Below are 17,429 nucleotides of genomic sequence, written 5' to 3' on the forward strand. Positions count from 1 at the left end.
AATGTCTTTGCACTAGTGGGACTATAGCAAAGTCCAATAGCCACGTATAGGATGCAACTAGGTACACTGAGTGTTTGCTAGTAAAATTGCTTAGTTTAAAAAAGTTGTAGTGTGCAATGCAGGCAGACGTGCTCTGCAAATGTCTTTGCACTAGTGGGACTATAGCAAAGTCCAATAGCCACGTATAGGATGCCACTAGGTACACTGAGTGTTTGCTAGTAAAATTGCTTAGTTTAAAAAACTTGGAGTGTGCAATGCAGGCAGATGTGCTCTGCTAATGTCTTTGCACTAGTGGGACTATAGCAAAGTCCAATAGCCACGTATAGGATGCCACTAGGTACACTGAGTGTGTGCTAGTATAATGGCTTAGTTATAATTCGTTGGAGTGTGCAACGCAGGCAGACGTGCTCTGCAAATGTCTTTGCACTAGTGGGACTATAGCAAAGTCCAATAGCCACGTATAGGATGCCACTAGGTACACTGAATGTTTGCTAGTATAATGGCTTACTTAGAATGAGTTGGAGTGTGCAGAGGACAAGAGGGTACAGTGGCAGGATTGTGGTGCTCTGGGTAGAGGAATGGAAGCCTGCCTTTCTATTCCCTCCTAATGGTGAAATGCAGGGAGGAAATCCCTGACCTGGGCTACACAGACGCTGTTGCTGTTTGCAGGACCTGTCACCTATGGCTCTCTGACCCTGCCGCTTTGAGCCCTTAAAAGGACTGCTAGAATGTGCTCTCCCTAAGCTGTCTAACGCTGTGTATGCAGCGCATACAGCTGTATCGGCTATAGGACTCAGGAGGACGGAGCTGCGACACTGATGTCTGACACCAAAGACGCAGAAGGCAGATAATGGCGTTCGTGAAGAAAATGTCCGGTTTTATAATGCAGGGACATGTGACATGCAGATCCTATCACACATGCCGTTGCTTCTCTGGCTCAAAGTCCACTTAGGTGTGTGTGTGTCTGTGATTGGCTGACATGCTGGCCCGCCCCACAAGACGCGCGCGCTTAGGGAAGGAAGACAAGAAAAAAAAAAAAAAAAATGGCGATCGCCATTATAGAAACAGCAGTGATCTGAAGGCGCTGTTCACGCACACTATACACTGAAATGTGATAATAGTTTGATTCACAGAGTGACTTACACTATTACAGCAGAAACCAAGCTAAGATTTAGCTGTTTTTTGGCTGCTAGAACCGTTCTCGAACGTTTCTAGAACTATCGAGCTTTTGCAAAAAGCTCGAGTTCTAGTTCGATCTAGAACATGCCCCAAAATCACTCGAGCCGCGAACTGGAGAACCACGAACCACGAACCGCGCTCAACTCTAATCCCGACCAGAGTCAAAGAGACAGAATATTAATGCCGAAATGCGTCTGTCATAGTGGCAGAACTGATAGAAATGTTATGATTGAGGAGATGTATAGTAATAGTATGGATGACATCTGTTCACACTACTCATTGCACCGGAATAGTGAAGCATGCTGTGCTATTCAGACTCATTATAAGTCAAAGGGGTCTGTAGGAACCCAAAATAACACATTATGGAACCTTCAAATGTATCAAGGTTTAAAGGGGTTTTCCCATGAACAATGTTCATTTTAAAGTTGATTTTAATCAATAGATCTTAGAATAATACTAATTTATACAATTGGATGAATTTAAAAAAAATGTTCCTGTGCTGAGATAATCTTATGTATGTGTCCCTGCTATGTGGGCTGGTTTCAGACGTCCATGTCTCAGGTACGTGTGACATCCATTTTTAACACGGATGTCACACGTACCCATGTTATTATATACTGTTACTCACACGGCCGTGTTTTCACACGGACTGTGTGACGCCGCGTGGCCCCGCATGCACACACGCAGACATGTCCGTTTTTTCTCCGGCAGCACTGGTGTCACACGGATCGCACACTGATGTGATCCGTGTGACATCAGTGTGACACGTACCGGAGAAAACACGGGTCTTTTTAATAAAAAGATTTTCTATATTTACTTGTATCCAGCGATGCTGTCTCCCGCTCCTGAGCCCCACTCATTATACTCACTGAATGTTCAGTGCCCTGTGGAGCTGGAAGCTGGAGCATCTCGGGGAACTTCATTGCCGGGGACCGCATCACTGGGTGAGTATACAGCAGAGTGTGTGTGTGTTCACTGTATACATACATGTGCGCTATGTGTGTGTATGTGCTCGGTCTATCCATGTGTGTCTGCTTTGTGTGTGTATAAATATGTAAGTATATGTGTGTGACGCCCTGGACTAGCCAGGTAGTCACAGACATAACACCACACACACCCCCCCTTCCCTAGACAGTCACAACAGTCAATCAAAAACCCTTGTTGCCTCCCTCCAGGGGCTGATGTCCACACCAGGTGGGGTGGAGCCAGGCGGTTGGCCCCGTCCACCGAGGAGTTCACAGGCCTGGAGGTGGGAAAAGGAGTCAGATGAGTTTTGTAGGTGAAAGTGAGAGGAGTAAAACGTCTGTGTGTGCCTGGGTAGGAGCCCAGGCACTGACAGCAAGGTCGGCAGATGGTGGTGGCCGTCTGCAGGAGTTAGCGGATCTCTGCGGAACCGCAGGACCGGGGTTGGGCGGTGGCGCACCGGTACCGAACCGGGGAGCGGAGTGAAGTTAAGCACACAGGCAGGGCCATCAGACCCCGACTAGGCTTGGAGCCGCCGACAACGGTCAAATCCGAGAGAGACCGGAACCCCAGGGGTTTCCTAACACCCAAGTCCTGCTAGAAGGCAACAGTCCACACCGTGAGGATATACAGCCACCGCCACAGGCTAGAGATCCAAGGGCCAGCGCCTGCAGGCAAAAGGGCTCCTACGGTACCTATACGCCGGGAGCGGACTACCGTTGGAAAACCATCGGAGTCGACACATTCTACACAGGTGCAGGGAAAGACAGCCACCATCACCTGTCCGGGGAGAGCAAAGACACTGCAGCCGGCTGCGGGACCCGTCCATCCGGCCATTTGGTTTACCAGAGACTTTGTGACTTTCTGTCTGAGTGAGTACAACAGTGCCATCCGGCACCGTGCCGCGCTGCCCCTGCAACCCTGCATCCCAGCTATCCAGCCTCCCCGCATCATCACCGGGCCCCGGGAACTCCAACCCCTACCAACGGAGGGGACAACACCCTAGCTGCTCCCTACCATCGCTCCCAGGATCCCCGTCACCAGCAGCGGTGGTGCCATCATCACCACGTCCCGTGGGTGGCGTCACGAACTATCTCCCCAAACAAACCATCCCTTTTCACTCACGGGTGAGGAGCGCTGCTCGATTCCCCGGGTCCGGCCCACCGCTCAAGCCACCGAGCAGCAGCAGCAGAAGCCCCGGACCCGAGCGTGGCGAGCGCGCCCCTCCGCCCGCGACATGTGCTCATTGTGTACGTGTGTGTGTGTGTGTGTCTGTAGTGAGAACCTGGAACTCCCAATGAACTCTGATGAACCCGTAAAGCTGTAGCGCGTGTGTTGCGGGGGTCATCAGGAAGTCATCAGCGTTCATTGGGAACTCCAATGACCTCCTGGATGTCACTGTGGTTGCAGAATACTCACCTGTCCCCACAATGCTGTCCTCGGCGGTGCTGTCCCCAGCGGTGCTGTCCCCACTGCTCCGGCTTCCAGTTCCTGAGTGTGGTAATCAATTAATATAATGAGCGGGGGGTCAGGAGCGGGAGGCAGCAGAGCCGAAGAAGGCAGGTAAATATGGAAAATCTTTTTATTTCATTGACCCGTGTTTTCTCCAGTACCTGTCACACGTATGCAAACACAGATGTCACACATGTGACACACATATGACCATAACCATGCGTGTGATTTGTACTTGATTAAACACGGAGGTCTGAAACCGGCCGTACTGTGTGCGTGCATGGAACACACGGATCATACCACATCTCTTGGGCCAGAGATGAAATAATAAAGTATGCAAACATTACATACAGCACATGATTGCAAATTATTCCTTCTATAAGATGAAATAGTTTTGTAAAAACAGGTAGGGAAATGTTTTACCTGAAAAAAAGAATCAGTTGTGATCCTGTGCTGTCCTTTCTGTATACTCTTTTGTATCCTCTCCTGCCCAGTAGATGTGGTGTGATCAGACCATGTTCCTGTACGGTCAGACACGGTCATCATGCAGTACATAGCAGGGGCACATATATAAGATTATATCAGGATAGGAATATTTTTTTAAAAACACATCCAATGGAGGAAATTATTATTATTATAAGATCTATTGATTAAAATCAACTTTGAAATTAATTTTGTGTGAGGGAAAATCCCTTTAAGTGAAACAAAACCCATGACGCTAGTGCCCACATAGTCACTAGTGGTAACTCTAGAAGTATTCCCAAGCCTACAACTCAAATTTCATTAAATATATTGGCCAATCTAAAGACACCATGGCAATCAACTGTTTTCCCCTGGTTTGACTTGTCTAACCCCCTGATGTTAACTTTAAGGTGAAACCTGATCATACCTGATCACTTTCTTATATGGTAGAAAAAAGTATGCCGATGCATACAGAAAAAGTATATTCCAAAAGGATGGTCTATGGATATGTGTCATGCTCCCCGGGTCCTTGGCTCCCCTCCCCGGGTCCTCTGCTCCGCTCCCCGGGTCCTCAGCCCCGCTCCCCGGCTCACCTGCCACGCTCCCCGGGTCCTTGGCCCCGGTGCCCGTCCTTCCCAGGCCCCCTGGTCTCCGATCGCGGCGCCCGACGGCTTCCCAGGCCCTGGCCGGCTCCCCTGCGTCCTCTTCTCAGCCTCCTTCCCTGGCTTCTGGCACCCGGGCTGCGCGCATGCGCATTAGGGCGCGCGCGCGGTCACTGACCCTTTCTTAAAGGGCCAGCGTCCATTAACAGGAAATGAGGCTAAACAGGTACAGGGTATAAAGGGGTGTATTGTCCAAGAGGGCGGGGCCTGATCTTCGTGTTTTCCAAGCTAGGAGTCAGGTCTCCTTGTGTCTTCGTGCCATACTCACGTATCTCTCTTCTAGAGCTGATCCTGCCTCGCCATCCGGTCCTGCTGAATCCCGAACCCCGCACGCTGTCCGTCTGCCATCTGACAGTCCGTACCATCTCGGATCCCTGCAGTGACCCGCCATCTCGCTCCAAAGGTTCCGGACCCCGCCTGACACCACCTCGGCTTCCGAACCTGAGCTACGTCACCCGGACTACCATCTGTGACTCCGTGGTCCCAGGGACTTCTTCGTTACACTCACTGGCACGGACTGTTCTACTGCCCATAGTGCTTCAGCTACCGGACTCCTTACCACCATCTTAGAGTTCGGCCCAGTGGATCCACCTCCTGGGTCTGCCCGACCGCCTGGCCCTGACAATATGGCAGGTGTATGTGACATGGGTTTGTTGCATGTGAACAAACCCATAGATCGCTCAAAAAACATTTGCCAATCTGATAATGGTAATTTACCACATTTGTCTAAACAAAGTGTCATCAAATCTATGAAAAAAAATGTTGAGCAACACTGAAAGGATTTTACGGGAACCTGACATGAAATATCTTGCCCCTTAGCTTCGTCATAGTGTTATAGAAGAAGGCAGTAGCGTCCTAAAAATATCCCTCTAGTAGTAAACAGTAGTAAAGATTCTTAAAAGAGTGAAGGGATTGAGCTGGTCATAAAGTCCTGCAATTGACAAGCTGCTTCTATGGTATTTGAAACATACACAAAGCGTAGATGAAGTCAGGACAAGCATATATCGCTTCACTGTGCTTGTCCCGAATACGGCTGAGGATGGCTTGTAATACTAGCATGATACCAGAGAAGACCAAAACTGCCCCCTTTACTCTTTAGAAACCAAGAAAAAAAAAAAAGCAAAATGAGCATATATATATGTGTATATGTGACGCCCCTGGACTAGTCAGGTTGTCACAGGGTACTGCATGCTCTTTATCTCCCAGTGCAGGACTCAACCCCTCTTGGTTCTGGGTTCCCAACTTGCAGCACTGCTTCCATCAGCATCCAAAATCCCAATCACACCTGGCACCACACCCTGTCAGGCACACCAGTGGGCTGCTAAGCTGGAATAGGGCCACCCACCTAGGGGTCAGGCAGGGAGGTGGAAGGTGACAAGCTCAGTTCGGTGGTAGCCCTCGAGCAGTGAGGAGCTCGAGGAAGCTGGGAGTTGGAGCTCCCAGGGGAGAAGCAGATTGGGTTGCAGACGGTGGTCTGGACCCGGAGGAGTCGGAGACCCGGTCGCAGGATATTGGGACTGAGTGCCTGTCTTAGTCGAGGAGGACAGTCGGCAGGTGCAGTCCAATAGCCGGTCTGGGGTCGAAAGCAAGTCGGGTTACTGGACCCTAGGTCGGGGAGAGGCTTCAAGCAACCCGGCAATTAACCTGCGGAGTTCAGGGCTTTTATGGACTGTTCCCACGAAGCTCAGAGATCGGGGGCACTAGCGCAACGAGGGGGATAGGGCTTTCCAAGCAAAGCAGCCCACTGAAATACCAAACGTGGGCTCCTGAGAGCAAGCTCCTCTACTACCCATAGTAGGGTGCGGGGCCCGGACAGCTCCAAGCTTACAGGCCACTTGGACACTTCTAAAATTCTGTGCACGGAGGCAGACTCTGGACCATCAGGCAGTACTGCAGGGAACGGAACCCGGACGAGCTCCCCCAGGAGGGCAGTGGCACCCAGAGACTTGGTTTACCATGTTGTCAGCGTCTGCTTTCCTTCTGAGTGAGTACCTGATTAACCCCTGCTACCAGCGAGTCTGCGCTCCCCCTGCAATCCACCCCACCATCCAGGGTCCCGGGGCCTTTCCCTACCCGTGGAGGGTAACGTCATCTGGCTGCCCCACTCCATCACCCCAGGTACTCCCAACGGCAGCGGCGGTATTTCCTATTACCGTACACCACGGGTGGCGTCACGAACTATCTAATTCCCCTGGAAATAACCCCCCATCACGTTTTGGAGTAACCCTGAGCCCCCGAGTCTGGAGACCCTCGTGCCATGAGTAGCCACACCCGGATCTCAGCGGTTCGACTGCTGCTGGGGCGGTACACATCCGAAACAAATCTATATACAGTATGTATAAATACCCTACATCCAGTAAGTGAATAAATAATAGTACATCTAAATAACATAGGGTACTTCATTACCTTGACTTTTTGTAGGTAGCTCATTCTACTTGATCACTTTAATTTTTCCTTTATACTTTAATGCCCATTTCACATAGAACATGTTATGTCACCACCGGAGTCCGCTCCAGCGACTTCTGCTCCGATCGTCAGGTGACGCCATGTTCCTGCCGTGGATGGTGCTGGTGATGGGAGAGGAGTCGATGCCAGTGGCACCGGTGGGCGCAGGCTCCGATCATCCACTGGGCTGGGTTATCTTGGGATCTGCAGTACCACTGGCTGACTGTGGGTGGCGTGTGTCTTCCAGCTGAAGTTGCCAGCGTTCAGCTACAGCCAATGGGAAGACACTACACCCTTCTTAGCTCCCCTCCTGTCTGCTCACCTCTGCCAGAGATAGTTCCGATTTCCGGGCTCCTGATCCGCCCTATTCTATTTTGAGATTCCTGTGTGCTGACTTCTGCATGTTTTCTTACTACCCTTCTGCCTGCTGTTTTTGTACCTCGCTGCCCGATCCGGATTTGACCTCTGCTACGTTTTCTGATTACGTCCTTGTTTGCCGATTCTGTCCATGTTCTGCTATTCCTGGTTTGACCCTGCCTGATGACTACTCTCCGGACTGCTGCCTTCCACAGGTAGTGATCTCCAGGGCCCTGTGTAATTCCAAATCCCTGTATAGGGGTTAAAGGGTTTGAAGGTTCTGGGGGTCCTGCTTGGTGAGTGGCTTCCCTCTAGTCTGCCCATTACATCCCACCTCAGTCTGTTGATCCAGGCAGGCGTTACAGAACACCCCTATATATTGGAGTTGCAATGCCATGGCTTTCACACTGGCCAACAATCAGCCCCTGTACTTAAATAGGTTGTCAACTACCTTATCATTGATGGCCTATCCTTAGGATTGGTCATCAATGTCTGATCGGCTGGAGGGGGGGCAACAACCAGCATAGCACCCTCGCCGATCAGATGTTTTTGGTGCCGGCGGCCAGAAATGCTTAGTTTCAGAGCTGATCAGTCTTCTGATAGTGGCTGCATCTGGGTACTGCACATGGTGGTTGTTATAAGAAGAAGGGGCCTCTCCAGAACTGAACATTTCCAGCCGCCTGCTACCAGCACCGATAACAGCTAATCACAGGGTGTCGTACCCTGGCCAATCAGACATTGATGACCAATCCTAAGGATAGGCCATCAATGTAAAAGTAGTAGACAAAGTATTTAATATGCACAGAGGCCTTCATAAAACCTCTAGAAGACCGTGAGTAAAGGCTGACATTGTGCGTTCTCCCTGCGGCACCAAAATACTCATCCGTTAGATGGGAATCACCTTTGTTTAACCTAAGACTGAACATGGTGACACATCTCTGACTGCCAGATGTCTGCCAGTCACAACAGTTCCTTCCAGCCATGAAGATCTGAGAGTGAAGATGACAGGTGGAAGACGACGTGCTGTTGAATACAGAATAAAATATTACCGTACATGAGACTAGTGAAGATGTTATCATAAAACCGGATCTGTGAACTATTTGCTCTTAGCAATACCCATCATAATAGGCCAAAAACAGTCAATGTTTGAAGCTAAATGTGACTGGGTGAACCCAAATATGTATATATATACATACACACAAAAATAGTTGGCTCGTTCTGCTGAAATGAGTGGGTTTCATAAATGTTTCTTTAATGTTATTGTACATGATATGGTGTTAATGTCAGTGTCATGGCAGCCAGGGGCCAACGGTTACCCCTATATCAGACAAGATTGTACACAATATAGGCTGGGTTTCATACCAAACTGATAATTTTACAAGATACTGCAATATTACATTAATGCAGTGTACAAACAATTGCAACTTACAGTCCGTTAGAAGGACTAATACAAGATGAGAAATAACCCCCAAACAATTAAAATATATTAAAAAAAGTTAGGGAAATGGAAAAAAAAACCAAACAGATAAACTCCTATTACCCCCTCTTCTGAGAATGAAAATAAAATCTAAAAAAATAATAAAATAATTAACATATCTGGTGTCACTCCATTTCTAACTGTCAGAAGTAATAAAATATAACATTTATCCCATATGGTGAGTGACTATATGAAAAAAAAATTGAAATGGTAAAATTGCTGTTTTTTTGGTTACTTCGCATCTCAAACAAATGTAAAAAGAGGTCAGAAAGTCATATGGATCCCAAAATAATAATAATAATAATAATAATAATAATAATAATAATAATAATAATAAATAATAATAATAGTAATATTAATCATAATATAAATAACTAGCTGCTGTAGTACCCAGCATTGCCTGGGATAGAAACTAAGTGTCTCCCTGACTGTTTCCCTCTCTGTCTGTCGCTGCCCTCTCTCTCTGTCTGTTTCTCGGTGTCTCTGTCTATCTCTCTCCCTGTCTGCCTGTCTCTCTCTATCTGTTTCTCTCTCTGACTCTCTATAAATCTCTCTTTCTCTTTGTCTGTCTGTCTCTCTGTCTCTCAAACTTTCTTTTTCTCTGTTTCTCTGTCTCTCTGTATATTTCTCTTTTTCTGTCTGTCTGTCTGTCTCTCTTTCTCTGTCTCTATCTCTGTCTGTCTTTCTCTGTTTGTCTCTGTCTGTGTGTCTCTCTCTGTCTGCCTCTGTATATATGACTTTTTGTCTGTCTCTCTTTGTCTGTCTCTGTCTGTAGGTCTTTCTGTCTGTCTCTCTGTCTGTCTCTCTGCATATCTCCGTCTGTTTGTCTGTCTGTCTCGGTCTAACTATCTCTGTTTTTCTGTCTGTCTCTCTGTCTGTCTCTTTGTATGTCCGTCTCTTTATATGTCTGTCTCTTTATATTTCTGTCTCTTTGTATGGGTGTCTCTCTGTCTCTCTTTGTCTGTCTCTTTATCTGTCTCTCCCTGTCTGTTTGTTTCTCTGTCTTACTCTGTCTGTCTCTCTCTATGTCTGTCTGTCTCTCTTTATCTGTCTCTCTGTCTGTCTGTATCTCTTTCTGTGTATGTCTCTCCGTCTGTCTCTCTATGTCTGTCTTTCTCTCTGTCAGTCTGTCTCTCTGTCTGTCTCTCTATGTCTGTCTGTCTCTCTATGTCTGTCTGTCTCTCTATGTCTGTCTGTCTCTCTGTCTTTATGTTTGTGTCTGTCTCTGTCTGTGTCTCTCTGTCTCATATTACCTCACACATAAGATTCTTATACTAAAAATGTCTTTCGTTGCCTATAGCAACCAATCACAGCTCCTATTAATGACCTGTAGCTCCCAGCTCCTTTGACTTTAATGGAGGCAGGTTTTTTGGTGAATAACTGTAAAGTGTGGGGATACATTTTCCCCTCAAAACATAGTCTATGATGTTCCCTGAGTCCCATGGAGTGTCTGTGCAAAATTTTGTGATTGTAAATGCAACGGTGCGGATTCCTTTAGCGGACATACACACACACACACACACAGACACACACACACACACACACATACACACACACACACACCCACACACACACTCAGCTTTATATATTAGATAATAATAATAATGTCAATAGTACCAATAATAATAGTAATAATAGTAAAGCTTGTACTGTAAAAAAGAAGCATAACTTTATTGACCGAGAAATAAAAAATGTTTCTGCTTGTGACAGGTGAGGTGGATTAATAGGAAACAAAGAAGAGCCCACTGGGACTCTGACGCTCAAGGGCTCGCATAAATCTGGCGTTGACCCGGAATATCTGCATGCATCAGATCCAACGGCAATATCTTTAGAAAGAAAAATAAGTATGCAGAAGAAAGAAACCTCATTGTAACTAGTAGCTTATAATTCTTTATAATGGCTTAAAGGAATAGGTGGCTGACACCAGAATATATGTTTACATTTTTTATATATATATATATATAGATATATATATATACACACACTGTATATATATATATATATATATATATATATATATATATATATATACATACATATATATGTGTATATATACACACTATATATATATATATATATATATATATATATATATATATATATATACACACACACTGTATATATATATATATATATATATATATATATATATTTATGTAGCCTCTTGTTATAAAAGCACCATGCACAGTTGGTTGGATAAGCAGCGCACATAATAACATGTGCCACTTTATGTGCTGAGAGGACTCAGTAATAGCGAGGGCTTTTCTGGTGATTGACACATGCAAACAGTAAAAACCTTCAATCTGTCATGTCAAGGCCAGAAGCGATTGCCCTCCGCTGTCTGGTACTGTTTAACCCTAGTATGTAAGGATAATTATCCAGTACTGAGACTACTTTCCACTTGGTTTTAGTCTTCCGCTATAGATCATACAATATCATTTTTGCTCTGCATGTATGTCTAGGGTGCTGTGCAGCAACTGAAGGATGTAGCCTATAGATGCTGTGTTGTTGTAGTGTTGGCCTCAGTGCAGTTCTGCACATAAATAGGTAATATAAGATTAGAAAAAAAACAAAAAACATATATTTTTTTTCTAATTTCAGATCCAGCTCCACTCTTGTCCCCAGGCTGACTCTGGTATTGTTCACCATGGAAACAACAAAAACCCTCACTGTGGCCCTGATCCATTCCCACCTTGATTACTGTAACTCTCTATTAATTGGCCTCCCCCTAACTAGACTCTTTTCTTTACAGTCCATCCTTAATGCTGCAGCCAGGGTCACCTATCTGGCTAATCGTTATTCGGATGCTTCTGCTGTGTGCCAGTCATTGCACTGGCTGCCCATATATCACAGGATCCAATTTAAATTGCTTGTGTGCCGCCTCAGGGGTACTGGTCCTATTCGGGAACGCCACAGGGCTTCTTCTATATGGCAACAGGTAATGTAGGTTTTATTTATTGGTCGTGATGCAACTCACGGCTTGCGGTCAGGGATATGGATGACCGCCACTGCAGATTTTATGAGCGTCTGGGGCTGATGGGGTCTGCAGTCAGATGGTGGGGCCTCCCGTGAGTGAGTCAGGCCCCAGGGGCTCAGGTGTATAGTATAGCGGGTCAGGAATAACTCAGGCTCAGCCCAAAAGTCTTTCAACTGCTTTTTACTCACACTTGATGTTGCTGTGAGCTGACCCGAGCGTTACTGTGATCCACCAGGTAAGACCAGGGTTCCTTCTGGCCAGTCTGAGGGTAACAGGTTAGTTCGCTTTCTTAGCACTCTTTGTTCAGATAACCCCCTGACGTGAAGTACCATGGGGGTCTATCCAGGGAGTCGCTACTGCCTTTTCTCCCCTGTGTTTGGCTCGTTTGCCGGCAGGGTGGACCAAGTGAGATGGCTCCTGTCTCTGTCTCCTTATGGGTCCCTGCGTTGCTGTTGAGGCTCGGACTCTGTATGGTTGGTGAGGTACCTGTAGTTCCCCTCACCGGCAGGTTTAGCAGATAGTTAAAACTGAAGTCTGCTCTAGGGACCTGTTCCCTGTACGTGCCTAGTCACTGGCAACCTCGTACTCACTAACTGTCTGACTGACTACGTGACCGTTCTCCCCCGCCAACTGTTACTACACCGCACAGTGTCTGACTTGTGGCCGCGCGCGTATCCCGTAGCAACCGCAGCGCTCCACTGCCAGACTGGCTCGCTTCACTCCTTTCCTGACAACCTCTGCACTTTATCTCCCAGCCCCTCCCCTACACCCATTGATAAGAATTGAAGGCTAGTCCCCTGCAGTGACTGCCCAAGGGTCCCATCTAATGGTGTGGGAGAACTGGTTGCTATGTGTCTGTGCGTACATACCTCGTTCTGGCCCTTGGGTTTACCTGGAAGTACTGTCCCAGCATGGGTGTAGTACTCAGTGGTGCCTGACCAGGTCAGGGGACCAGGTCAGGGGCGCCACATTTGTTCTTACCCATAAAGCTTTTCACAGCACTGCACCCCTCTACTTCTCTACCCTTATCTTTTCTATCACCCTAGCCGTTCTCTATGCTCTGCAAACGACTTTCGACTAACATCCACACTAAACCGAACCTCCCATTCCCAGCTCCAAGACTTCTCCCGAGCTGCACCAATCCTCTGGAATGCTCTGAACCAAGAAACGAGGATGAACAACAACATACTCAGCTTCAGACGCCCCCTAAAAAGACATCTTTTTAGGGTGGCCTGGGCTATCACCCTCCCTAATCAAGTTAATTAATTTACAGTGGGGAAAAAAGTAGTCAGCCAATTGTGCAAGTTCTCCCACTTATAAAGATGAGAGGCCTGTAATTGACATCATAGATAGACCACAACTATGAGAGACAAAATGAGAAAACAAATCCAGAAAATCACCTTGTCTGATTTTGGCAAGATATTTTTTTTTTAAATTATGGTGTAAAATAAGTATTTGATCAATTACAAAAGTTCATCTCAATATTTGTTATATATCCTTTGTTGGCAATGACAGAGGTCAATCGTTTTCTGTAAGTCTTCACAAGGTTGGCACATGCTGTCGGTGGTATGTTGGCCTATTCCTCCATGCATATCTCCTCTAGAGCAGTGATGTTTTGGGCCTGTTGCTCGGCAACATGGACTTTCAACTCCCTCCAAAGGTTTTCTATGGGGTTGAGATCTGGAGACTGGCTAGACCACTCCAGGACCTTCATATGCTTCTTACGAAGCCACTCCTTGGTTGCCCTGGCAGTGTGCTTGGGATCATTATCATGCTGAAAGACCCAGCCACGTTTCATCTTCAATGCTCTTTACTGATGGAAGGAGGTTTGCACTCAAAATCTCACGGTACATGGCCCCATTCATTCTTTCATGTACACGGATCAGTCGTCCTGGTCCCTTTACAGAGAAACAGCCCCAAAGCATGATGTTGCCACCCCATTCTTCACAGTAGGTATGGTGTTCTTTGGATGCAACTCAGCATTCTGTCTCCTCCAAACACGACGAGTTGTGTTTCTACCAAACAGTTCGACTTTGCTTTCATCAGACCATATGACAATCTCCCAATACTCTTCTGGATAATCCAAATGCTGTCTAGGAAACTTCAGATGGGCCCGCACATGTACTGGCTTAAGGAGGGGAACATATCTGGCACTTCAGGATCTGAGTCCCTGGCAGTGTAGTGTGATGGTAGCCTTTGTTACATTGCTCACAGCTCTATGCAGGTCATTCACTTGGTCCCCCCTTGTGGTTCTGGGATTTTTGCTCACCATTCTTGTGATCATTTTGACCCCACAGGGTGAGATCTTGCATGGAGGGAGATTAAGGGAGGGAGATTATCAGTGCTCTTGTATGTCTTCCATTTTCTTATTATTGCTCCCACAGTTGATTTCATCACACCAAGCTGCTTGCCTATTGCAGATTCAGTCTTCCCAGCAGGGCTACAATTTTGCTTCTGGTGTCCTTCGACAGCTCTTTGGTCTTCACCATAGTGGAGTTTGGATTGTGACTGTTTGAGGTTGTGGACAGGTGTATTTTATACTGACAACAAGTTTAAACACGTGCCATTACTACAGGTAATGAGTGGAGGACAGAGGGGCCTCTTAAAGAAGAAGTTACAGGTCTGTGAGAGCCAGAAATCTTGCACGTATTTAGGTGACTAAATACTTACGGTATTTTCCTCCATGATTTGTAAAAACAATCTTGCCAAATCAGACAAGGTGATTTTCTGGATTTGTTTTTTTCATTTTGTCTCTCATAGTTGTGTTCTATCTATGATGTCAATTACAGACCTGTCTTATCTTTTTAAGTGGGAGAACTTGCACAATTGGTAGTTGAATAAATACTTTTTTTCCCCACTGTACATCTCCACTATTTCTCAGAACATAATTCTCCCTCAAACTCCACCGCACCCAAAAGCATCACAAAGACTGGCTGATGACTGGCTCATGCAGCCTTTATCTGTCCCCCATTTCTTCAAGGTGGCTGGACCGTCATTGTAAATAAGCACTTGAACCTTGTGTCACACCCACCTCACCCCATTATAGATTGTAAGCTCTAACGAGCAGGGTTGTCTTTATTTTTGCTTTATTGTATCTTCTATAACTGTTACTTATGATTGTTTTTATATGAACCTCTGAATTGTAAAGTGCTGTGGAATATGTTGGCGCTATAGAAATAAAGATTATTATATTGTAGTACAGTCTGATTTAGGCTGCGTGCCATGATCAGTGTTTGCAGTGTTTTGGACGCAGCATGCTTCAGCTGCGTCCAAAATGCTGCATTCTACAGTACAAGCATAATGGAAGGGATTTCTAGAAATCCCGTGCCCACTGTGCTTGTCTTTTCCGCAGCAAACACTGACCTGCGGTGCAACTTTCCGAGCCACAGCATATCAACTGTTTGCTGCGGATTCGCATGCATCCTCCGTAGGGAGCATACAAGCGAGAGACCGCAGCGCACTGAACCCTGATCGCGGGTACAAGCAGCTGTGGTCTCCTGCATTCGCCTGTGGAGGAGACTCGCAGACCTGCAGGTCAGGACCTGCTGCATCCAGGATGAAGTGAGTCCTGATCGTGGGCACATACCCTTAAGTTGATGAGAAGAGCTGCAATACCAGATGCAACCGATAGACAGGGGTGGCGCTGTTTGTGAGAAAAAAAAATCAATCTTCTTTTTCATATAAAATGCTATTTTTAGTCAACTATCGACGTGAATCAGGGCATGTTGTCCTTTTTTAGGCTTACACGTAATTTATTATTTTAATACTTTCACTTACCTGTAAATACTAGGCTGGCATTCTCAAGTTCTTCTTGAGGAACCTTGAAACTGAAGGACTCATTGTAAAAAGGGTCGATGGTGCCTCTCATGCATGATGTCTTTTTGGTTTTGGCTAACTTTAACCCATGAACCAACTGGATTTTCACAAATGGATCTGCCAAAAAATAAAGTATAGCCTAGTCATAATTCTAGAATAATAACTATACGGATTACAGTTGCACGTTTTCATCTGCATTTACCATAGTCACAGCAGCTTGCACCTATTCACACTTGTCTAAGCGGGTCAGTGGTATTTGTTTCTTTGTAGCATACTTTTGAATGCCTCCTTAGATAGCTGAGCGCTTCTCCCATCATTCAAAGGGCTCATTCATATTCAGTTTTTCTCGTACTCCTGCAATCAATGTTTTTCACAAATAGCACTCGTACCTATGATAGTCTACGGCAGGAGACTCAAACATACGGCCCCCTCAGGCAGCTTCTTGCGTCTCGCAGACAAGTGCCCCCTTGACGATTGTGGTGGGTGCAGGGGCCGCAGCCATCAACGTTTTATTTCAGATGAACGTTTTGCCTGCGCTGCAGAGTTTAGCTCTCTCTGCACAACTATTCCAATGGCAGCCGCCGGCCAATCAGAGGTAAGCAGCTGACACATATGGAACACAGACACTGGAAGTTACAAGATGATAACAGAAAGCACAGGGGGTAAAAAGGGAGTGGCAGGCTAATAACAGAGAACACTAGAACACAGACACAAGGGGTGGATGTCAAATGATAGCACAAAAGCACAATGGTTGGGAAACTGACAACAGAGGACAATAGCTCACAGCATGAGATTCAGATGACAGAGGATGCTAGGAGAGAGTGAGAAGCGAAATAAATGGCAGGAAATAAGAAGCCGATAACAGAGGGCACTAGCAAAGAAAATAAAGAAAGAAGACTGGGCAAGCTCCCCGGATATAAGGCTTAAGGAAATCTGGCCGAATTCACCATCTCTCCTACCTTGATTGATATGGCTGATGTGGCGCCCTGGACAAGCCAGGGGCCACAGAGAACAACACCAACACACCCCACACTCCCGGTCAGGCACACTTAGGTCAGACACAAAACCCTTGTTGCCTTCCTCCAGGGGCTGATGATCACACCAGGGGGTGGGCCAGGCGGTTGGCCCCGCCCACTGAGGAGTTCACAGTCCTGGAGGCGGGAAAAGCAGGCAGATGAGTTGAGGAGTGGAGAGAGAGCAGTTAGGGAAGTGAAAGTGGAAGGAGGACAGTGGCAGTTAAGCAGCCTGAAGTTGGTCCGGGTGTGTGGCCCGGACGGATCAGCAAGGTTGGCAGACGGTGGTGACCATCTGCAGGAGTGGCCTATCGGAGCTAACCGTAAGGACCGTGGATGGGCGGTGGCCCGACGGTACCGGACCGCTACGCAAAGAGAAGCCAGCACCATCCGGCAGGGGCTTACGGACCCCGGCAAGGCTAGGAGTCGCCGTGAATTTGCCAAATCCGTTAGCGAAGGGAACCTCCTGGGTTTCCCAGCAGCCAAGTCCCGACAGAAGGCAACAGTCCAACCGAGAGAGGGAAACAGTCACCGCCAAGGCTGAAAATTTGCCGAAGCCGCCATCTTGGGCGCAAAAAATTCCCGCTCGAGCGTCTCCTCGAGTAGTGGAGGCGCGAAGGCCAAAA

The 17,429-nt window shown here is 46.9% G+C and overlaps 1 protein-coding gene across 2 annotated transcripts in view; it reads right to left on the reverse strand.

The window, feature by feature from the left end:
• The window catches only part of SYT17 (synaptotagmin 17), a 180,102-nt gene that overhangs the window by 46,438 nt on the left and 116,235 nt on the right, over nucleotides 1–17,429 (reverse strand). For both annotated transcript variants that reach the window (XM_075317981.1, XM_075317982.1), the window contains exon 7: nucleotides 15,752–15,907. In XM_075317981.1, the coding sequence (XP_075174096.1) occupies nucleotides 15,752–15,907 (156 nt within the window). The remainder of the gene's footprint in view (nucleotides 1–15,751; nucleotides 15,908–17,429) is intronic.

The sequence above is a fragment of the Anomaloglossus baeobatrachus genome, chromosome 7 (assembly GCF_048569485.1).
Source record: "Anomaloglossus baeobatrachus isolate aAnoBae1 chromosome 7, aAnoBae1.hap1, whole genome shotgun sequence".
Lineage (NCBI taxonomy): Eukaryota > Metazoa > Chordata > Amphibia > Anura > Aromobatidae > Anomaloglossus > Anomaloglossus baeobatrachus.